The 25660-nt window shown below is 36.7% G+C and overlaps 1 protein-coding gene across 20 annotated transcripts in view; it reads right to left on the bottom strand.

The window, feature by feature from the left end:
* The window catches only part of ptprk (protein tyrosine phosphatase receptor type K), a 220138-nt gene extending 197406 nt beyond the window's left edge, over positions 1–22732 (bottom strand). For 19 of the 20 annotated variants that reach the window (XM_065268926.1, XM_065268930.1, XM_065268928.1 and 16 more), the window contains exons 1-2: positions 22534–22732; positions 18405–18428 (exon numbers count right to left, since the gene is read on the bottom strand). In XM_065268926.1, coding sequence (XP_065124998.1) covers positions 18405–18428; positions 22534–22606 — 97 coding nt within the window. In that variant the 5' untranslated portion in view covers positions 22607–22732. The remainder of the gene's footprint in view (positions 1–18404; positions 18429–22533) is intronic. The other variant, XM_065268931.1, reaches the window with a different exon arrangement.
* Positions 22733–25660: the final 2928 nt, after the last annotated feature.

The raw sequence follows: 25660 nt of genomic DNA, 5'->3' as shown, positions 1-25660 counted from the left end.
CTCTTTGGTTATTTTTTTTTGTGCGATGCTAATGGTCTAATAAGATTCAATGGATTGTGCTAAGCTATGCTTAAAGTGCTAGCGCCAGACCCGAAGATCAGCTGAATGGATTTCAAAACAGTAAGAACCACATGTTTAACTCCAGGGGAGCTGGAAAATGAGCATATTTAAAAAAAAAAAGTGGAGTGTTCCTTTAATGCAACAGTATGCGATGCACATGCATGGTTTTTCGAAAGAGATAAAAGACCAAAAATGAAAATGCTGCAGAAAAATTCACTAAGTGCACGATTACGAACACATTACACATCACATCATGATGTCACTTGTCTTTACATTATCTTTACGAGATGTGTGTGAAGGTTCACACAGATTCCAGAAAATCATTGGTAGTCTAATAAACCAAAATCAAATGATCCCCGGATAAATCCCAGACACATTTTCTGTAATCCGTTTGTGAAAGGGGCTTCTCTCTCAATTTTCAATTTAAAGGAACTTTATTGCCAACGCATGATTGTGCCAAAGCATTATACATAAAACAATAGTTACGAACATTAGGGTGAAAATCTCTCTCTCTCTCTCCCCCTCACACACATATTAAAGTGAGATGGAAAGGTCTATGGGGGGTGGGGTGTATTTCTAGACTTCTTTGCCTACAGGAAGGTGACAGTGGGACTCAGAGTTACAATTTCAACAAACATCAAACATCAGGGGGGAGAGGGGGGAAATCAATCACCCGAGCTGAGCTAACACTGCTCGACACACACACACACGCTCGAGGCCATTTCTCAATACCAAGAACGGCAAGTTCGGATTGGGTCCGTCATTGTTCGGACTTGGAAGTTCAGACTCAGAAGAACAAACTCCCGAAAAAGTGAGGACGCGAGTCTGGTTATATTGCAAATGAAAGGTCGTTTCAGGTCATTGGGGTCGTCACTCACACAACACTTTATGATCCGTACCAGAGTACTTTGGGGTCAAACATACTCGGGGGAACGGCACGGTTCACATAATTATTTGCACCGGTTTGTTCGGGTACTAATTTACCAAAACGGGTACTGGAGCAATTTCCTGAGAACTAAATATTTCCCAGTACCGTTTCCCTGGTTAAATTTGCAGTGCCAGTCGGGACTCTGAAGTACTGGTGGTTGATCTGAAATCAGTGCAAATGGCAGCAGCATTCACGCATTGATGGGCAATACAAAAAATATCCATACAGCAAACTAACACATTTGCAAATACCTTAATTCATACGGTCGCCACATCGTCATGTCAATGGTGATGACAGAAAGACGATACACACAGTACTGGATCAGTGGCTGAAATGTGCGACTTAAGTTGTTAAAGACTAAACTTATCAGTTGTTTGTGAAATGTGAATAATCTGTACATCGGCTAATTTTACACCCAAGACTAATGGATCAGAAACTAATGGATCATTTACCATGGCAAAGGCATGAAATATACCACTGTGCTGCGTGCATGTACAGGAGGACACTATTTAAAACACAATATCTATGTCTACTGTAATAAACACCAAAAGAGAAGTTTAAATTGAACAACTGGAAATTAAACGACTGTGAACTGTAGAGAAAAGCATCTCTTTTTGGCTGTGTTAGCCTGTTCTGCTTGTTATGTATCAAGATGGTTTCTTTCGTGCTAGCACAGTAAATGAGAGTTTTATCTATAAATTCCTGCAAGAAACCGATGTATCCAAATGACCCCATTAATGTTAGTTCAAACAAAATGAGCTGTGGTTAAACTAAACCATATGTGTGTGTTACAACCTCACTGGACCCTGAGAACACAAACATCAGCAGGGAGTCTGAGCACAGTTTACAACAACATTATGAGGGGGTGACGCTGACTTTTCCTTACATTTGATTATAAACGGAGAGAAACTTTATCAGTCACATCTACACATGACTGTTGTGCAGTACGAAAGCAAATCCGAGTCTAACACAAATATCAACGGACAAGCACTGTCATACAGCAAGAAAAATATAAAGCAAGTCACATTGATTCTGGCCTGTTGTCACTTTGGAAAAGAAACACACCCATTAGATTTTCTGACCAGGACAGGGTTTTATTTCACGTCTGCTGGATCACCTCCATTTGTGTAAAAGTGGTAAATGTCGCAACATGCCATGATAACAACAGACTGGAATGCAAGATCCAGACACCACCTGGTAAACTTTATCTTTGCAAAGACGGGAAACAAAACAAAGGGGGAGGAGGTGTAGGGGTACATAGGTGTGGATTGTTTGGTCATTGTCACATTTGGTGTGAACAGGGCTCTGCTGTGACCCCATAGAGACAGAAATAAAGTGAAAGGCATGTGAGCGACAGGGCCCGTGAGGAGCCACCTGTGCCGACTCTTCCTCCAGTCCATCCTTCAGGCTACACATCTGCTCACTAAAGCGTTTGACCTTTGCAGCAAACTAGGCTGAAACATTTAGGAACAGATGCATTGCTTTCCTGTGTGTTTGCCTAAAGCAAAACGTTTGGCACCTCGGTTTACCACAATTACACTGGCACAATCCTCCTACTTCTCTATTAAAGAGAATTTACATTAGGCCATAAATATATAGACTATACATATATATAATGAGATATATCTAGTTATATTACAATAAAAACTCACCGGCTATATAATATGCCATGCTGCTGGTACCAGGTTTGACCCTAAAGTTATATGGCAACACTGTCAACCTTCTTAAACCTGATGCCATTAATCCCAGCGCATCATTGATGCCTAGGCGCTCTGAAATGTTATGCATGCCAGGGAACGGAGACAACTCACTCGCTGATTTTAAGTTCAGGTGCGAGGAGGAGTCTGTGCCGGCGTAGGGCTGTCGCGCTAACCGCATTACCGCATGACCGCGCTACTGACAAGCCCAACCGCATGGAAAAAAGCAACCGCAACAACCGCGCCTTCACGTTAAATTCATGAAACTATATGCCGCCTTGTTTTTCACGTCATACAGTACACGTATAATAAAGGCCAAATAGATTTTCAAGAGTTAAGAGAGTAGGCCAGTTTTTTCTTAAATTTCAATTAAAAATGTAATACTTCATATTTCGTTAATTCATACAGTGAATGTGTGGAAAAAGTAAAACTGAGATGACAGAATAACTGTGGCGTCGTCTGCCTCTAGATGCAGTCTTAAAGATTAAAAGTACTTTAATATAACTGATCAACCCAAACGCCAAAATATAACTGGTTGCTTACCAGCATTAAAACCTCATAAAAAAGACCTTTATAGGTTTTTTCTTTGTGCATCTGCAGCGTCCGCTCCGTGGATGCAGCCAATATAACGCCGCGGTTGCTTTTGTGAATTGACTGCACACTTGACTTTCATCTAGATATTTAGATAAACAAGTTTTTCATCAACAGTATCTGCGTGAAACATTATAAACATTGATGATCATCTGCCGACCCGACTGTTTCATCACATCCTCTATACACGGAAAGTCTGCTTTATTAACGGCTTTTCCTTCGCTCCGCGTGAGCTAAACGTTTCCGCTTTTTATTTTTTTACTCGCATATATTTCTACATATTTTCGACAAAGGAAGACACAGGATATAATGTAAGTTATTATAGATAGCATTTAAGTTTGTTCTGAAATGATGACAAATCTGTGAGACTAAAAATTACCTCTCCAGCTTAATTTAGCCAAAATAATGATACATTCGTTTTCATACTTTATATATAAACGTTAATTTATCTTCTAATATATTATTAAAATCCCCTAAATTATTATGCATTGCCTTCTGTATTGCATTCGTTTTGTACATTTACAGGTGCACAAATACTGGCTAATTTTAATTTCTTTAAGACACTGCTGTGTTCTGTTTTGACCGATGCTCTGTTAATCTGCGCTTAACAAGAATGATGTTCTTCAATTTATTTTTGTTTTCTCAAAAATATATTTAGCTGTAGTATAGCTTGTGTTAATCTTTTTTCATAAGGGGAAATACATGTAGCCTACCCTTCTTCTACATTAGTTGACCTCATTCTGGATTTAAAAAATAATTTTATTTTAGTAAATGAAGGCGGTAAACCCGCATACCACGCTGGTGAGCCACGCAAAATCACCGCAAGGGAAATTCCTTCACCGCGACAGCCCTATACCGGCGTGCACCTTACAAGCTTTCTCATGCTAACTGTACATTCATACGTGGCGTAAGCATTAACGCTTCTCATTTACTTTTAATGGGCGACATCATGCGTTGACGAACTGAATTGTGGAGCCGTGAATGGTAGAAGTTGAACATTTCTCAACTTTTTAAGCCTCAACGTGTGGGTCAGCCTATCAGATCGACTTATGTAAATGACTTCGCGCGAGTCAGCCAATTACGTTTATGCAAGACCAGAGCATGTGTTGCGGCTACTGTGATTGGCTGTTGGCCACACAGACAAGCCTTCCGTCAAGCCAACGCTTTCGCCCCATGTGAATGTACCGTAAGAAAGTCCACAAGCCCTCTTATGTGAGGAAAAGCAGTCAATGTGCATATTTATGTGAAACTACGATGATATGGGCAAACATGCCAACTATCGTCATGAAGCCTGCAATCAGCCATATGTCTGCCTATCAGCACAACCCAAGTACCTAACACAGTAACAGTGCGTGAATACAGAATAAATAAATGTTATTATTATTAATGCTTCCCTTAAGTAATGATCATGTAACTGCAATACTAATGCTACAACATATGGACATCTGTAGCCTCCAAATTGAAGCCGAAAACACCTGCTACTGAGTGCGTTTACATGCACAGAATAAGCGGATAACTATCAAAAATCTGCTTATTACAGAAAACTGTTTTCATGCGTTTACTTGCAAATCAATAAGCCGGCTATGCAGTCAACTGCGTTTACATGGGACTTGAAGACTTATCAGTTTTCTCGCAGGCAGTGACGTCACCACCTATAGTACACAATAGTCATTCAAAAAGTCAACGGCATATCTGTCTTAAGCTGTACTGTTGAATCTCTCATCGTGTCTGCAGAACCTGTAAATGTAACGTGAGCTTTTATTTTCACAGTTTCTCTGCCAACTGCTTTAGTCGAGCGGAGACTTTTATGCGTTACCTTGCGCTTACTTCCGCGTGTGACGTTTATCTTTCATACGCGGAGACATGCGCACATGGACAAAACCGTGAGAAAGCCGGTTAAGGTGTTTACATGCCACGCGAAATCGGCGTAATGAGCAAAAAACTACCTGTGCCGATCGGTTTTTGCTTACGCCGTTTATGGGCTTTCCCCGATTAAAGAAAACCGATTTACGCGTTTACATGACCCCACGTGTTATCAGTTTATTAAGCATAATCGGCGTAAGACTGTGCATTTAAACGCACTCACTGTCATTTATTAAAACAACAAAATGTGAGAACAAAATTTTTGTTAGCAAAACTCAGACATCAAAAATAGGCCAGTATAAAGCTGTGATGTGCAGAAACGGCACCTTAATTTCAGCTCATATTTTTTTTTTAATGTGAGCATCTCATACAGGTAAATGAATCAGCCACACACACACACACACACACACACAGTCTCTATACACAGTCATACACCTCGACATGTTCAAACTTGACGATATCTCACAACGTCATAATGTTGACACAGATATGAGGCAATGAGCCTCCTGACAGATGAATCAGAGTATTAGAGTTTCTCTCTCTCTTTCTCTCATTTCCACACTCATTCGCACCCTCTCTCTCTCATTTCAGATGTGTCAGGCTATCTCCTGTCTCAGCATGTGCTCGTTTGGACACTTTGATGAAAAAAACCACAGAAAGCTGCCAATCACAATTAAAATTAGTCTGAAACGCACAACTCCAACATCCTGAGGCCGTAAAATCAGACGACATAACAAACGTGTTGAGCGATTTAAACAGCATTAAACACAAATGAAGGTTAATCCCACAAGAGTCACTGAACGAATATGATGAAATAGGGTAATAGGGATGCAAATTTCAGCTTTTAAAGCAATCACCTACCACTATTAAGTTACATTTAGTTAGTAGTTGCATGTGTTTGTTCTTACCTGCTGTAGATGTTTAATAGTGATATGATAAAGCTTTGTGTTTATAATGTTATTGGTCTCATACAATGTAAATAATGTAAAGAAAGGTCATATTCAGGTAAATTTTTCCTTTAACTATCGGTACCTGATTAATCAGTTAAGTGTCTGCATTCCCAACACTAGGGACGCACTGAATATTCGGCCACCGAAAATTCTTGGCCGAAAAAGAGCATTTTCGGTTTTCGTCCTAAAGACTTTTATCACCAAAACAATACAGCCGAAATGTTTTGATGACGCAAACAGAAACCGTGACCTGCACGTGCTTGTCTGAAGCAACATGTCTGCGGTGTGGACGTATTTAACCGCAAAAAGGCGCTAACGTGCGGTTGAATGTGTCCGGTCCAGCTACAGTCAGATGTGATCATCACTATGCCCTTAAAAGATCAGAACTCTTGATTTGTAAACTTTAGAGAATTGCGCTATTGTGTGTCATACTGTAGTCCATTAACATACATTTGGCGAATAAAACAATGAAAAACAATGTTTTTATGTGGATTTTATGTGGATTTAAGTGCACTCAGTAGTGCATACATGGAGAGACGAGTTCAAAAAGCAAGCAAAACAAAACATAAAATCTTTCTGTTATTGACAGAGCACATACAAACAAAATGATCTCACAGTATTCTTTTTCTAATAAACACATTTGTTTATGTCTTAAGTGTATGTATAGATTACAGTCAGAAACCAGTCTGTGCTTCTATTAAAAAGACAGTAACCTCAACTAACATACTTAAGTCTGTGTCATTAATGTTAATCACACAACCTAAGACAAAGAGAAAATCACTTCTGTAGCTCTAAAAATAATAATATATTTAATTTATACAATAAAGACAGTGTTATGATTCATTTGGTTTGATTTCTGTACCTAATGCTACTTTTAGCCCTTACTTTATGTAACTTTGTTCTTTTTTATAAATGTTTGCAATTTCTTTATTTGTTATCAGATTTTCCCCACCCCTTTTTTGCTGATCCGAAAAATAATCTGATCTGTGCCTGAAAAACTGTAATGTAATCCGAACCATGAGTTTTGTGATCCGTTACACCCAGGGACGTGCACAGGGGGGTTGCTCAGGTTGCCCGGGGAACTGCCCATATGCCCTTCTCGACTCAAGTTGCCCTTCCGAGGTGGAAAAAAATAAATTGTACTTTTACTTCGTTTACACTATGCAGCGTTCCTTCGTTACTGTATTTTAATTAATTACGAAATTTGTATTTTATTTTTAATTTGCTATCTTGTGTTTCTGGCGCATTCGCGAATTAATGACTCGTTTGAGTCGATTCCTTACAAAGTTTTGCAAATAAACGAGTCTTTTGAGTCGATTCTTTACAAAGCGAATGGGCCAAACGTTTTAAATTGGTTCGCGAATCAGTTTGTATGAATTGTTCAGATCGCTGCAAAAACGGAATCGTCCGAAGCTGTTTTACTCCTAACCTATGTAGAAACCCGCAGAATATAACCAGTTTTGGGTGACGTGGAAATGAATTTACCAATCTTTTAACTAAAAGCAAAACTTCACACATGTACCCGCCATTACATACACGCGATCTGTTCGTTCATCGTCAGACACAGTTAAACGCGTGCAACCTCCAGAAGCATTGTAGCACAGATTGAAGAAAATCCATCGATGATTGACGTCTGATTCGCTGTATACTGTACAGTATGATGTAAGTGATTCTCCCAAAACACACGTGACATGACAACGTAAGAAAACATGAGTTTTGTCTAAAATAATTTTTATGTAAGTGTAAACTGTCAATGTCCTCAGACATCTTAGGAGATTTCTAACTTTATACATATGCAAAACTGTTGTCAGTTTACTTGTCTGATATTTCAGCTATAAGCTACATCAACATTGAGACTAGAGTTAATTTGTTAATTTGAAATGCTTGTCTATTCTGTGTTTGTATTCTTTTTTCTGTACTGTTTGTGTACGTTGCAGTTTTACACATACTGTAGAACTGCCCTTATAAGTATTCTTCTGTTTGTTGTGGAGTCAAGAAATGTCTAAACATTAAAAGATGAACATGACATGAGACAAAAGTACAGAATCTGTCACATTATTTTTTTAATGGTCACTGAGCTGTGTCCTGATTGTTTACACATGAAAAGCATAAAATGTGTTTGATCAGTTTGATTCACTTATGTGCATTTGTGTACAACACACATAAGGCAGCATTTAATGCTGTTGTTCTTTGTTGTTAAAGCATGTATGTGTTGAAACATAAACAAAGGTTAATAAAATGTGACATTCTAAACTTCTGACATACTGATATTTATCTTACCAATTTCTGGTCTCCACAGCAAACAGAAAAATCTTGTCTTTACAGTTCTGATACTTATGGAGGGCACTGTATTGTGTGTGTGTGTGTGTGTGTGTGTGTGTGTGTGTGTGTGTGTGCGTGCGTGCGTGCGTGCGTGCGTGCGTGCGTGCGTGTATGTATCTAGATTTATTTTTTCATGAGTAACTAGTAACTCGCTACTTGATTATTATTTTCATTGCATACTTTTTACTTCTACTTGAGTAATTATTTATTTAGTTACTTGTACTTTTACTTGAGTAAAGTTTTTGGCTACTCTTTCCACCTCTGTTAAAATCTTCATGAATCTAGGCTGAGTTTGCCACGTTTAAGCCTAAATAATCAGACAGATAGCAGCTAGCTATCATAGCTTGCAGACAAGCAGCCTAGGCTACAATTTTTTTGGTAGGCATTAGTCAAACATGTTTGCTGATTTTAATAAAGACCCTGTTATTCTCAGTCCTTCATATAGGCCGTGAGTTTTTAAAAAAAATTAGGGGGGGTTGCCCTTTATATAGGTCAGAGCAACTGCCCCTAAAAAATCCTGTGCACGTCCCTAGTTACACCCCAGTAAAGTTAGTACACAGTGATAGCCATAAATGCAATGGTACTAATAATTGGCATAACAATTTATTTCGGTGTTTCGGTTTTTGGCCTTGGTTTCCTCTTATTTGGTTTTGGCCAAGAATTTTCATTTTGGTGCATCCCTACCCAACACAAGAAAATTTAGCTTTTTTATAGACGGTTTCATCAGAGGCACGTGCGGTGACGCGATTACGCAAACTTTACTTTCGGTTTCTGTTTGTTTAATGGTCTGACTAGTTGCTAAACTGAACTCTTGAAAAAATACCTCATCGAAAATAACAAATGTTTTGGTTTCCTGTGTAATCTGTGTATTGTTTATTTTGCTTTTTAAATAAATAAATAACTTTAAAATTACTTTGTTAGTATTTATTCTTAGCGGAGTTTACCGGACGTTACGTGTTTTCCACGAAAGCCGCTTGTTTATGTTGTTACTGCTGAAACCGTCTATACAGTATCTCCGTTGTTTTCTCTAGACAGTATTGACATTGCTGTTATCTCAATTGCTTATCAGATTATCTCTAGAGACAAAGACCCTGATAACATCGCATTCATCTCCTGTTTCAGAAGAATTTCAGTGATTTCAACATCTCACACTGAGCTCAGATTTTTCAAACCCATAAGACAAATAAAGAAAGATTCTCCTCAACAGCAATGAATGTGAATAAATGGAGAGACATCTGGTTAAATATCATGCTTCATAGATTTTTACAGATAATTTAACATAACATTAATAAACTATCAATTCTTAGATAATAATATGACCTCAAATCTTTCTTATCAGATTATTCACAATTACATGCATCATATCATATTTTACAACTCTATACTCTTACTCTATGACAACAACCAACAAATTTTTTTCCACTTTTATTTTTCATAATATATTTTATGAAAAAGAAAGTTTATCCTTAACTGAGAGCTCCATTAAGTCTCGTGAGTTGTAACATCTGAGCAATGAAACAATGCTCTGGATAAGAATATCATACTGATGTACAGCCTGTGGCATTCAATGCTGTTGTTTTTCTCATCAGCTGCCCTGTGGCCTTTATTTCATCATCATCATCATCAACTCACAAATCATAACACCATGCTCTTTAAAGCCAGGGGACAGTGCAACAACAAAAACAATATAATGACAAAATCCTCCATCCACTTTCCCTTCTTTGGCAGTCTTTTAATGGAGCATCCCCCTATTCTGATAGGGGCTCTTAGGATGGGACCGGTTAGCGCTCCAAAGGAGCTTAGAGCCACTGCTGCCCATTACCACTAATCCACAAAGACTGTGTGTGTGCACGTGCGTGTGTGTGTGTGTGTGTGTGTGTGTGTGTGTGTGTGTGTGTGCATCCTCCGCAAACTCAGAACAGCATCCTCTTCACATCTCACGGCTACTGGACTTTTCTCTAGAAATGTTCACAGACCTTGAGTGTGAAGAAGACATATAACCTCATGACCCTCACCAAACGAGGCACACACACAAACAAAATAAATCCTACTTTTTCTTTTCTAATCACCCTCAAAGCGGCACATATCACTCTATGCACTCTTTACATAAAGAAACTTTCATATGACACAAAACAACTCTCAACATGAAAAGCATTGCATGTGGTATATGTATTATACATTAAGTCTATTGATTATCTAAGGTTTGTAATAACTGGATGCACTATATATACGGACAGGATCAGTCTCTAATCCATCATCGCCCATGAAAAGTCTTCATTGGCTTTTGTTGGCTGTATTTCAAAATGTTAACAGGAAACAGGGTTCATTTTGACAGCGTTTGACCTTTGAGAGTCACACAACACTTGGCCAAATGAAACTGCAATGATACATCTTGTAATTTGTATCATTGGCAATGGCTGTATTTCTGAAGGCCAATGGACAATGAGGACAAAGATGAAACTGTATCAACCGTAAGAATTTCAGCAATTCATCTACAGTTTGTTTCACTTGTTCACGTTTGCCGTGAGTGGCTGTAATACAGCAGCAATGATAATAAAGTCTCTTAATGTGAATCACTGCCGTGTCAGCCTTATTTCTAATAGGGATAACTTGTGTTCATGTGAACGAATCCACCAAATGTGCTGACAAAACCAAGAGCCTGATTTAACACAACTGAGATGCCGCTGCACAGGAGAATCTAAAGATCTGGATTAAAAATCTATACAGCTGAATAAAATAAAAGAGTAGAGCAGTTGACATACTTGTCAGGTATTGATTCTCTGTGTGCATCATCTAAAAAACTTCAGCTAAGAGAAAAAAATGCTGTCCGAGGACAATACCTGCCTGCTGTAAATAGATTTTGTAGCGAGTCTGCAAAATAAGCACGACGCAGTCTCACAGCTGCTGCGATAAGCAACTCGCATCCGTGGCCGAAGCTGTGATTTAACACAAACATAAAACCCGCTGTGACCCATCAGCATACAACAGATATCAAACCGAAGACACGCTTCAATCAAACTTTACTTTCTTTTCTGCATTACTTCAATGAACTAAAGAAATTTTGTTTTGTACTCCACATCAGAAGCAACTTTTTTGCTGATGTAACAAAGGTGACGTATGCAGAGAAAGTATAAACAACCAAATATCATATTGAACACTAGAATATTTTATTAAAAATTAGGTCATATCATCTTTTTTCCCCAAGTCATCTATTTAAACAATTACAATCCTACAGACATAATAATTTTTACAGTAATTGCTAATATACATCTTACAAAAATAAGAAAAAATTGCAAAAGTACCACACAGTAAAAAACTTATTTTTGCAACCCAATGGCTGGTTTAAGCTGATTGGGTCATTTTATTGGGTTATTTTCTCTAGTTTTGGGTTTACCCAGCTCGTTGGGTTACAGGTTGGGTTATTTTCACTTGATCCGGGAGTTTTGAATCGCATGTGGAAGGAGCACTTTTCAGTGAAGACAAATTGTTGGATTTATTTGGAGAAACAAGGTTTGCATCAATGTTTTTAGCCTATCATGCTTGATTTTGCTCGTGTAAAAGTGTGCTGAACAGGAAATTAACATTAAAAGTAACGTGAGCTTTGTCAGCTTTGGTGCATCCTTCATGATTTACACTGTAAAAAATCCAATTAATGAAATGTTGGACGGGCAAAAATATTTAAGTTAAACCAATTTTTTTGTTTGAGCTAGTTGAGAAGACATATTATTTTAAGTCTAGATAAATCTGTGTTTAAAACATTGAATGAATGGTTATTTTCAAATCCAGTCAACATTCAGAATGCCTAGTGTTGACTGAACTAATTAAGACAAATCTGGTCAATATGTGGACTTATGACAGCTTTGTTTCCTGACAACAAAATGCTCATAATATTACTGTTATTTGGTAACAAAATGTAATTGTAAGAGTTTTTCAGGCGTGAATGTATGTGCTTAAAGTTTAAATATGCGGTCGGTTAATAAAGATAGCGTCTATTTAAAAATGTGCTCGGACACTTTCGGACGGAGCTCCATATGAGCTCCATAAAATCACCGGCGCTTTAAGCGCTCACACCCCGACCAGCGCAGCCTCGCCTCGGCAAGCGCATCAGAAATCGACTGCTGCCTCTGATATCTCTGTGGCGTTTAAAAGTGATTTAATTCATTTTAATTTCTCATACTTAACAATGAAAGGGTTATGTTTTATATCATATTTTAGGATTGCACTTAATTGATATGGCTGTTGAGTGATGTTTCATATTTTTTACATTTGTTATAACCGGACTGCATGCGAATTTGAACTTCAGAGCTGAAGGAGCGGATGGAGAAATAGTCCCAATATCATAACAATCTTAAAATAAAACTTTTAAATATACCCGTGTGTGTACCCGTGTGCGCGCGCGCGTGCGCGCGACTCGCTCGCGCGCGTGTGTGTATGTATGTACAGTATGTGCGTGAGTTTTTAATTTAAAACAAGTCATCAGCCGTTTCCTCAAGTTCACGTCAGGTAAGTGTTTGTAAATAAATGTTAATTTTAGACTATATTAATTGGCAAAGACGCAAATACTCGACGTTTTTGTAAAGATATAAATTATATAAAGGTGTGTTATGTTATGTGTCCAAGTTAAAGTGGAGCTATTTTAGTTAAGATTACCGGACAGGGTTTATTACTCCGTCTTAATTATAATTGGGACATTTTTACAAACAAACCTTATAAAATGCAATACTGGCGTGCATTTTGAGACAAAACAATAGCACTCATATGTTAAGAGATGTCAGTATTTTAGTCAGTGATAAGTCCTGTTTGAGAAAACCGCCCAATAGTGTTTAATTCAATTACGTGTGATGTCTGAGGGAAATTTGGCAATTTTAGGGTATAAAGTCTTTCACCGTCAAGCTTTATTATATTAAACATCTATGCATGTGTGTATTTATATTCCTCTGTTTATCAAACCAGAGCGGTGATGATGTGGAGAGAGGAAGACCAGAATGTTACGTGGCGAAAGAAGTTCTCCAAAATGGCCCTGGAGATGTTCTGACTGACTTTGGAGGGCTTTTGGACTGTTTTATGCCCTCTATTTAGAGAAGACTTAATTCTGTATGTTCAGACTGTATGATAAGTGAATAAAAAGCTTTTGTTTTTATGTGACTGAAGTTAATTATTTGTTAACAACACCAGCATAAATTATTTGATAAATAATTTTAAAAAGTTTATTAAGTATTCCCAAATAATAAATATTAATTGCAGTAACACATAAAACATTGAGTAAATACTTAAATTTTAATTGAAAGAGTCTTTGCTGTAAGTTTTTAAAGATTCGACTGATTAAAACATTTTAGTTGAATGAGCTATAAAGCTAGTTGAGCAAACATACTTTTTTATATTTGAGTCAAAATTGGGCCAACTAAAAAACATCAATCCAGGTAACACTTTGGAGTCAGAAATTGAGTGAACGTAAAATTTCTGTGGAACTAGTTACTAAAAAATAATTCATTGAGCCAACAATTTATTTTTTACAGTGTAGTTTGATTTACTCTTTTTCTGATTTTTGAACAATACAAACATATCCTTTGTTCAAAATTAACCTAAAATATGTGACATGTGTCAGTCATTATACTGTTATGTATAATTATTAAGTTATAAGTCAATAAACACTTTATACTAAACTAGTTTCGCTTCAAACACGTTGAATATACTACACTGTAAAAAATAAATTGTTGGCTCAATGAATTATTTTTTAGTAACTAGTTCCACAGAAATTTTACGTTCACTCAATTTCTGTCTCCAAAATGTTACCTGGATTGATGTTTTTTAGTTGGCCCAAATTTGACTCAAATATAAAAAAGTATGTTGGCTCAATTAGCTTTATAGTTCATTCAACTAAAATGTTTTAATCAGTTGAATCTTTAAAAACTTACAGCAAAGACTCTGTCAATTAAAATTTAAGTATTCACTCAATGTTTTATGTGTTACTTCAATTAATATTTATTATTTGGGATTTTTTTAATAACATTTTTAAATTATTTATCAAATAATTTATGCTGGTGTTGTAAACAAAATAATTAACTTCAGTCACATAAAAACAAAAGCTTTTTATTCACTTATCATACATACTGAACATACAGAATTAAGTCTTCATTAAATAGAGGGCATAAAACAGTCCAAAAAGCCTCCAAAGTCAGTCAGAACATCTCCAGGGCCATTTAGGAGACTTTCCTCAGCCAGTCCAAGCGGAGACTGTCTCGCTATGTATCGTTTTGGTCCGCCCCTCACATCATCTCCGCTCTGGTTTGATAAACAGAGGAATATAAACACACACACATACATAAATAACATGTTTAATATAATAAAGCTTGACGGTGAAAGACTTTATTCCCTAAATAACGTTAATGTTAGGCCAAATTTCCCTCAGACATCACACATAATTAAACACTATTGGGCGGTTTTCTCGGACAGGGCTTTTCACTGACTAAAATAACTTACTGACATCTCTTAAAATATGAGTGCTATTGTTTTGTCTCAAAATGCACGCCAGTATTGTATTATATAAGGTTTGTTTGTAAAAATGTCCCAATTATAATAAAGACAGAGTTCTAAACTTTGTCCGGTTAACCAACTTTTCCAGGCTTTTTATCTTAACTAAAATAGCTCCACTTTACTTCTGTCACGTAACATAACACACTTCTAATGTATCTTTACAAAAATATAATTACAAAAACGTCGAGTATTTGCGTCTTTGCCAATTAATATATTCTAAAATTAACATTTAATTACAAACACTTACCTGACGTGAACTTGAGGAAACGGCTGACTTGTGTCCTCCCTTGTGTGAATCAGTAAGTGATTCCAGCTGTTGCGTGCGGATTGATCTCAGATGAAATGACCTGTGATCCAGATCCTTCCGAGTTAAAACATTTTAAATTCAAAATACACAGACGCACGCGCATACATACATACATACATGCACACGCGCGAGCACGCGCGCGCGCACACACGCACGCACACGGGTACACACACGGGTATATTTAGAAGTTTTAAGATTGTTATGATATTGGGACTATTTCTCCACTCGCACCTTCAGCTCTGAAGTTCAAAATCGCAGGCAGTACGCAGCCCCGTTATAACAAATGTGAAAGATATGAAATATCATTCAACAGCGATATCATTTAAGTGCAATCCTAAAATATGATTTAAAACATACCGGTAAACCTTTTATTATTAAGTATAAGAAATTAAAATGAATTAAATCGCATGTTTAAACGCCACAGAGATATCAGAGCCAGCAGTCGGTTTCTGATGGGCTTGCCGAGGCAAGGCTGCGCTGGGCGGGGTGTGAGCGCTTAAGTGTCTGTGATTTTCTGGAGCTCAGCTGGAGCTCTTCTCCGTCCGAAAGTGTCCGAGCACATTTTTAAATAGACGCTATCTATATTAACCGACCGCATATTTAAACTTAAAGCACATACATTCACGCCTGAACAACTCTTAAAATTACATTTTGTTACCAAATAACAGTAATATTGTGAGCATTTTGTTGTCAGGAAACATAGCTGTCATAAGTCCACATATTGACCAGATTTGTCTTAATTAGTTCAGTCAACATAGCCATTCTTGATGTTGACTGAATTTGGAAATAACCATTCACTTAATGTTTTAAACACAGATTTATCTAGACTTAAAATAATATGTCTACTCAACTAAGCCCAAACAAAAAAATTGGTTTAACTTATATATTTTTGCCCTTCCAACATTTCATTAATTGGATTTTTTACAGTGTAGTGACTTTAAAACATGTGTTGTACCTCAATAAACATATCAATAAAAAAAATACTGATTAAATAATTACTGTTTAAATAATATAATAATGATATAATAAAATATAATAAAAAAGTAATTAATTAATTAATTTAAAATAATAAAAATAATAATAACTAAACTGTTGGATCACTTTTAACCCAACTGGCTGAGTAGAGAAAGTAACCCAATTCATTGAGTTAAAATAACCTACAGTTGGGATGGGAAGGTGCTATACAAACCAATAGATGGGTACTTGTTGGGTTATTTTTTACCCAACATTATTAAGTGTGCATGTATTCATAATTTTCAATTTTTCTTCATGTCTCCACTGTCTGTACTAGGGCTGTCAAAAGATTTATCGCGATTAATCGCATACAAAATAAGAGTTTGTGTTTGCATAATATATTTGTATGTTTATTGTGTGTATTTTTTTATGCATATATAAATACACACATACATGTATACATTTAAGAAAAAATGTGCTTATGTATATATATTTTTTAATTTATATATAATATAACATATATATAAAAATATATATATACATGTAAATGTGTCTTAAGTACATACATGAATGTGTTTGTATTTATATATTCAAAAAAAATACACACAGTGCACACACATATATATTAGGGATGCTAAACAATTAATCGCGATAGAATAAAAGTTTTTGTTTACATCACATATGTGTGTAAACTGTGTATAATAAATATGTAATATGTAATATATATATATATATATAATATATATATATATATATATATATATATATATATATATATATATAAATATGAACACATTCATGTATAATTTTAAGAAAAAAAATGTTTATATTAAGTATTTATATTTATATATAATATAAATTATACATAAATATACAAATGTATATACACATGTAAACATTTCTAAAACATATACATGCATGTGTGTACATTTATTTATACAAAGTTATTATACACAGTTCACACACATATATGATGTAAACAAAAACTTTTATTCTGCTAACGATTAATCGTGATTAATCGTTAAGCTTCCCTTATATATATTATGCAAAAACAAACGTTTATTTTGTATGCAATTAATCACGATTAATCTTTTGACAGCCCTAGTCTGTACTAAAATGTATTTGCTGTAACGCTGCTTTGCAACAATGCAAATTTGTAAAAGCACTATAGAAATACATTTTGAATGTGAATTGCTCCAAAGTGAATTGCACCTGTTTATATTAATAGAAGTTTACCCCAATAAATTTTCAACTAAATTGGGACAGGACTTTCCATTATATTTTTCCATTAATTATTCTTTTTATGACTTTTCATTTCAGATCACAGAGATACAATGGGTCACGAAGGCCATTTTACTGTTGAATAAAAAAATATGATCAAAATATCCTTCCTGAAAACCCCAAGTACTTTCGTGTTAATATGGCAGACCGACTCCTCTGAACTCTGTTGCAGTGTACAGTACTAATGTCACAGCATCAGACTTATTACTGAATCAGCACAGAAACATTTAATCTGAGAGATGAGAATCGTCAAGTGTGGAAGACAAAAGACTCGCCCATCTTCATTCATTCATCTCCTTAAAGATCACATCCACAGAGGGTGAAAAATCGGCTGAAGTAACGACCTGAAATTATCCTCAATCACGGGCTCGCCTTTCACGACTCCATACGCTAATGCCTTGTTAAAGTCAAATTGTAGACCTTGTTTTCTCTCAGCTGTAAATGTGTTATATGCAGACGGCTGTAATCAGACCATGGAAAACAGTGCAGAATATGCTGTTGTGTCTCAGCGCTTTCCTTTTCAACCATTTCAGCCACCAACTTTACTAAGTGCTCTAAAGAAACGCAGAAGAAAGGTTTCTGCCTCTCCTCTGTAATTATCTTTCTGTGACAGCCTGCAATAAAATTTACTCTGAATGTACCTGGATAAGTAATAAGACGGGGCTTATGGCACACAGAATACAGAAGGCGAGCGACCACGAGCTTTGATTCTGGGAAGTTATTTGTTTCCTGTTTAAGGAGTTTGATTCAGAGGTGAATCAAGGTCTGATGATGTTAAACTGGTTGATTTGAGTGTAGGACGGTGCGGCACATTGGGGCGAGATCATCGGGTTAATTACTCAGACACAGATGCCCTGGACAGATGTTTATGAGCATCATGATGATGATGATGATACCAGCACGGATTTACGACTCACCTTTCTCTGCATGTCCCATTTGAGCTGCGTCCAGCGAAAGAGAAAGAGAGAGTGATATCAGGGATTAGCTCGCTCATTTCCACCCATTCAAAGCAAACGCTGATCCGCTCTTCATTTCCATAACACACTGGCATAATTACAGCAGTCACTAATCAATCTCAGACTCCTGTAATTTGCCATTTGTCACCGTTGTTTTTGATTACTCTAATAGAATTAATCCGAGGGTTAGACGCACTGATGAATTAATCAGCAATTACATAGACAGCTGTATCGCTCATCCCACCGCTGTATTCAGATCTGTGATATGGCTTACAATCATCCTAATGCATTATGAAACAGCAATTATACAGGTGCCATAATACATCTGTTTGAGCACAGGCAAAACTTTTACAATTTACTGACAAATTGTCAAATGCAAAAACATATACCAATGCAAGTGTTCAGAATATCAGTAATAAGTGTTTAAAATGTGTCATTTACATGTTAAAGAAATAGTTCACTCAAATATATAAATTCTGTCACAACTTATTCATGCCATCCCAGATGTATATATGTCATTATGTTATCTTCTTATATGGGGACCAATATGGCAATGCTTTGAAAGTACAAAAACCCATTATTACAATAATCCAAATCTACTCTAGTAGGATAATAAATGTCTTATCAAGAGAAACTAGGGAGAAATAGATTAATTTTTGAGCTTATTTATCAAATTAATATAAACAAGCAGGATCGCACATCTTGTGACAAAACAAACATATGACAACTAGTCATGAGACATACAAAAACCAAGAGATTTGATGTCATCCACATGCCACTAGGGGTGTAACGATACATTGTGCGGTTCTGCTTGCTATGCTTTTTTGATTTTTGCTCATTTCAATTGCAAAAACAAGATAATTGAGGTAGACCGATTAGTGTGCCGCATTCCGTTTCTGTCATTTCGTTTTGAGTTATAAATCCAGTGCGTTATAAGCAACTGCGCTGCTGCGCACCTCTCTCTCCATTAGGGCTGGGCAAAATCGATTCTCAAAGAGCAGAATCGATTTTTTCTTTCATATTTATTTACGCAAACATTGAACGTAAGATTAACGTTAATCTAATTACTGGTCTTCTTCACTAGATGTCACCCTCTTTTTTGACTTGCGCGATGTTACCAAGGAGCGAGAGGCGAGCCTGTCATTCTTTCATTCAGTGCTTAAAATGGCGGTTTCAGGTTCTTCATCGACGTTGATGCCACCTCCACATAAAAAGTAAGAGGTATTGAAGCATTTTAGATTTCGCAAGCAAGACGACGACGATAGTGTTGTGGCTTTTAATTTCTTTTTATTAATTACCCACTTGAAAACTGCTGTTCACTGTTCTTTTTCATTAATAAAGTATTTGTATTAAATCTATATTCATTGAGTTGTATCAAGAATGGAGTATAAAAACAGGAATCGAAAATTGAATCGAGAATCGAAATTGAATCGATTTGATAGCTTGTGAATCGAAATCGAATCGATCTTGGACATCGATACCCAGCCCTACTCTCCGTCGTAATCCGGTTTATGTTAGCGAGCTAAAGCAAAACTATCTGTTATGTTTTAAATATGAATTGCTTTCCGCTGGACCGATGTGTTTGGCACTTCTGTAGGCACCACTGCTTTGGCACGTACGCCTTCTGCAACAACACAATGCATTGAATTGAGAAAAAATGTTTATGTGTGTGTGCATGTATGCATGTATGATTGCATGTTTAACAATCAGTGAGTGCGTTTACATGCACAGTCTTACGCCGATTATGCTTAATAAACTGATAACACGTAGGGTCATGTAAACGCGTAACTCGGTTTTCTTTAATCGGGGAAAGCCCATAAACAGCGTAAGCAAAAACCGATCGGCACAGGTAGTTTTTTGCTCATTACGCCGATTTCGCGTGGCATGTAAACACCTTAACCGGCTTTCTCACGGTTTTGTCCATGTGCGCATGTCTCCGCGTATGAAAGATAGACGTAAAACGGGGAAGTAAGTGCAAAGTAACGCATAAAAGTCTCCGCTCGACTAAAGCAGTTGGCAGAGAAACTGTTAAAATAGAAGCTCATGTTACATTTACAGGTTCTGCACACACAAGAAAGGATACAACAATATAGCTTAAGACAGTTATGCCGTCGGCTTTTTGATCGACTATTATGTACTATAGGCGGTGACGTCACTGCCTGCGAGAAAACTGATAATTCTCCAAGTCCCATGTAAACGCAGTTGACTGCATAGCCGGCTTATTGATTTGCATGTAAACGCATGAAAACAGTTTTCTATAATAAGCAGATTTTTGATAGTTATCCGCTTATTCTGTGCATGTAAACGCACTCATTGAGTAATCGTGTTAAATAATCTGGATTATGATTTTTCCCATAATCGAGCAGCCCTATGCTACATCCAAAACCCAGGGGGCGCTCTCCGGCAGAAACCCAATATGCGCCGCAGAAAAAATAACATTTACACCGGCAGCTCCAAAAAAAGCCTATGAGCATATTTATATAGCTGTTTTTCAAATCTTTTCAGGTATTTTAATGATAATGAAGAATATGCATAATGATTATGTTTGATGAGTGTTGCTTTTTCAAATGCATGTTATAAACGTGCATTATAAACGTTAAAAACTCAAACTCATAGTGATTGTAGATTGATAAAGACTTCCTACTGATCAAAGAGCCATAGTACATGCGTAATATCACCTTAAGTTACGATTCAGAATTGATATCAGACAGGTATTATTAAATGTATCATGAATTATCATTACACCCCTACATCCCACTATATTTGAATTTAGCGCTTAAGTTTGTTTGTAGTAAGACACTAAATTGTTTTCTCTCATAAATCTTCAAAAGACATATAAACCCAATGGAGGATTTTCATTACTTTGTATGTTTGTGCTTCTTGGAGCGTCAACATGTTGAGAGCAGATGATAACATGATGCCATTTAATATAAAATGATTTGTTTGTTATTAACTGAAGAAAGTAAGTCATCTGAGATGCCATGAGGGATAAATTATGAGAGTTTCGTAATTGCGGTATCTATTCCTTTAACATTTGCTATTGTTAATTTGATATTTAGGTGTGTATTGTATAAATATCTCACTTTACACTGTCACTACAGTCTGGAAAAAAACACACGTTCCTAGATTTTATCAAAAATTAACTTATTCAAAAACAACAGATCAATTAGCCTAATATAAATATCTGCTTGGAAAGACATATATTTAAATAGCTGGGATAAATATTTAAATTGGACTTCATACAGTGTGATGCTTTATGCGGTCTCCAGATCACACAACATTCTTATAATAAATAAAATGTAAAATATATATATTATTAAAAACTCCGATTCTCAAAAACAATCAAACAGCAAAAACTCAAGAAGGAAGCAACTTTAAATAGCAGACAAGCATGTTACCCCTGTAAAGACCCATTATTAAAAACAAACATGACGAAATTACTGTGTAAATGTGTCATACAGTTATAAAGTACATCAGTATGATCACGCGCTTTTAAACGAGAAGCTATAAAACTTTACTGGTTCACTCAGACGAGCTGGTGCGAATCTTTCTCTAATCAAACATCCGATGGCAATAATTACAGAATTCCTATGGGAATTTTCTACAATTCCTGACGGATCCTAAAGGCAGCAAGATAAGTAATTATGAGACTGTGTCTTAACTGAATTCATTTCTTTGTACTACAAGACACGTTACGAATCTTCATTAGGTCTCGTTACAGGAATTTCAAAACACTGAAAGCATTTATAAAACACATTGCGAAGATTTACAGGGAACTCCGTGCTAAAAAGATCATATATAGGGTATGTTTTGTGTTATATTTGAAAGAAAATGTCCGTTTCGAGCTAGAAATGTAAACAGGAATTCTGTCTGGAGTAAACACAAGCATTCACTCTGAACTGGATACCTGTGCACTCCGTATCCCCTCACACCCCAAAAAATCACCCCGGCACAAACATATCACCCCTCAAATAATTCCCCTAGACACATATATAAACTTATGTTGTGCGAGGACATCAAACGCAACAACCGCAGAAACTTTTCACCGCTCCGGTCCGCGGATCAGTAAAGGTGAATCTGAGGTACTTACCGGTAGTGTACTGCGCTCCTATGCTCCCAAACACCGCTTGCAGGACCAACACGCTCAAAATCACCATATCCATATCTGTCGGTCGAGTTGAGAAAGTTTGTAAAAGTGTTGGAAAATGTTTCTTTATTCCAGCCGATCCGCGCACTCCATGCTCTCTCTCCGCGGCTCGCGCTCGCTCCGATACTTTGTCGCGCAGAGAGCAGCGAGAGAGAGTGCGTGACGTCACCAACGCCGTTGGCCCTTTGAGTGTAGACAAGCGCCGCCTACCGATGAGTACAGACAACACAGACAGACTACATTTGAGCCCTCACAGAAATGATCAAGAGAACACTTTTTATTAAGTTTCTCTTTTGTTTTTATTCACCTTAATATGCAACTCGTTTGGCTTTTTTGATGACCACAGTTAAAAAGTGTCTGCTACATGACAGCTATCAGTAATGTAGGTAAGAAATAACACCTGTCTCTGTGTAGCCTACTGCAGAAGCGCAGAACCGTCTGAGCCAGGATAACAGGCATTCAAGGGCGGAAGTGGACGGACAGTGTGCCTGCATATTATTTATGTTTGTTTGTTTTTTATTTTATTCATTTTCTTAGTTAAAATTTAATGTTTTAATTAATTGTATTTATTTGGAGCAGGGACAGCTAGTGTGTTTTGCTTTTGCTATTTATAAGTTATATTATTATAAGTTTTTTACTCTGCTAGTTTTCTTTGAGAAAAAGAAAGGTTTAGTTTAGTTGTAAAATGGAGTATTAAAAGAAACTTCTCAATAAAATCAAATGTTCAAATGCTCAAGCTTGGTTTGTATTATTATAACTATATTTTTTTTTTAAGATTTGTCTTCTATTTATATTGTTAATAATATATGAGACAACAAAACAAATAGATAATAAACTATACATTTAACTTTGAAACCTTTTACATTATTTCACACGCACGCACGCACACGCGCATCTCATTTATCATAAATATATATTTTCAATTAAATTTTTTTAATAAATTGCTTGATAGTAACGTGGTTTTAAACTTTGAAACGTCCAAAACAGGAAAGTAGTGGAATGCGTAGTAAGGCAACACTTGCTCCGCCCACTTCCGGCCTGAGACTTTCAGACTGTAAGGGGCGGGGGCAACCGATCTCCTTGATCTCCTTCCAATCGATGAAGCCAATACCAGGGTTCCCACAACTTAGTTTACTTCAAATTCAAGGACCTATCAAGGACTTTCCAGGTCCATTACCCTCAAATTCAAGGACTGAATGGGGGGAAACATTTCAAATGAGAGCAAGGTTACATTGTGTTACCTTTTAAGATACATTGTTACAGTTCCCTTTCAAGGGAACTTGCGCTGCGTCACTGCGGTGACACTTTGGGGCAGCTCCAGGGGTAAGTGCATCTGAATGTGTATATCAAATTCAACCAATGGTGATGCTTTATGACAAAGACAGGGTGATGCGGGAGCCAGGAAGTACATCGGTATCTGAAATATTGCCAAAGACGGCAATACAGGGACGCAGGAAGTATGGCAAGGGAGACGCAGCATCTCGTTCCCTTCTCAGGGAACAACAGTTACATATGTAACCCGAGATGTTTTCATGTGTCAAACACAACTATGCAAAAAACATTTTGGTATGAATTAACATTCACATACAGAAGATATAAGCATTTAAAGCACACAGTTTAGCATGTGTGCTTAAAAAGTCTAGAATTTTTACAATACTATCCTATAATACACAGGCAATGGATTTTTTTTTTTTTCAGAAAACCTCTTGCATAAAATAAATTCAAGCACTTTCAATGACCTGTTTCTATGTATGTATATTTTCAAAAACTTCCCAGGGCCTTGAATGTTTCCCCCCAGATTCACAAACTTTCAAGGATTTCAAAAACCTGTGGGAACCCTGCAATACGGAAGTGATTTCTGCAATTTATCGACTGGCCGCTTGAGGCTGGCTCCAAAAGGGAGTCAATTCCCATAGACCGCATGTTAAAATGCCCAACTTTACAGTAGAAAATAATGGCTGTTTCTCAATATGCATTATTCAGCAATCTTGCCTCCTTGTGTTCTCGCTCTGCGTCATCATTAATTGTCGAAGTTCAATTGCAATTTTCAAGAACGCAAGTACAGAGGACGCATGAAAATACCCGGATGTGTTCTTGATATCGAGGATGCATCAAGTGCAGACTTGCACACTGAAATTTCTTTACGCCCCAGAAGTCACTGCAGCAAAACAATGGCGGAGGTTAGGTGACCACCAGGAAGATTGCACACATCTCAATTCTCACAAGTGCGTTCTGTGTTCTCGCGAGAACACAAGTCCATTCTTTGCGTTCTTGGAATTGAGAAACAGTCAGTATGTTTACAGCCTGGTACAAAAAGGCATGACAACTGTGAAGGGGATGAATTTTTTTGTAACTCATCTGTATAAATTACATTAAGCCTTTCTTCATAGTTGGGGGGGGCACTTGAGTGAGTTGTGAACTGCCACTGCTGTCACTAGAATCGAGCTAGGCAGGCGTGGTTTGAGCAACCAGCCACCTCAGCTTCACTTATGTCCCGCCTCTTTACTAGGGATGGGTATCGTTAAGATTTTAACGGTATTACTACTCTTACACATACTGCTTAACGGTCCGGTACTTTAACGGTATTCTTATCAGTCAGTACTTTGGCCAATGTTAACATTTGATCATGAACCTATGTTCACATGATTAAGTTAATTATGTGTCTGCATTTCATTATTACAAATAAATTTTTGGATATCATTTCTAAATAATATACATATATTTGTTAATGCACCAGCGTGAAAGCTGCAGAAAAAATACTTTAAATAGGATATTTATCTGTAGGCTATTTTGTAAACTAACTTGAAGTGATGTGCATTTAGCCAAATAAATGTTTACATACTGAATTTTCTTTATTTGGGATTTTAAAACAAGTAGAAAATATGTTGAATGCATAACGTCATTTCTCCCAAAAGAAGTCAACAGAATTTCAACGTAAGGTAACCAATTAGGGATATTGTACATTTATTTTAAATGACGTGAACAACGTTGATTCAACATGATGTTAGCATACAGTACATGCCTGACAGGCGCGTGCAGCAGGTGACGCAAATGATGGGTCCTCCGAGGA

The sequence above is a fragment of the Paramisgurnus dabryanus genome, chromosome 12 (genome assembly GCF_030506205.2).
Source record: "Paramisgurnus dabryanus chromosome 12, PD_genome_1.1, whole genome shotgun sequence".
In the NCBI taxonomy this organism is placed as follows: domain Eukaryota; kingdom Metazoa; phylum Chordata; class Actinopteri; order Cypriniformes; family Cobitidae; genus Paramisgurnus; species Paramisgurnus dabryanus.
The sequence above is the reverse complement of the archived record's forward strand: the minus strand, read 5'-3'. Positions and strand labels throughout refer to the sequence as shown.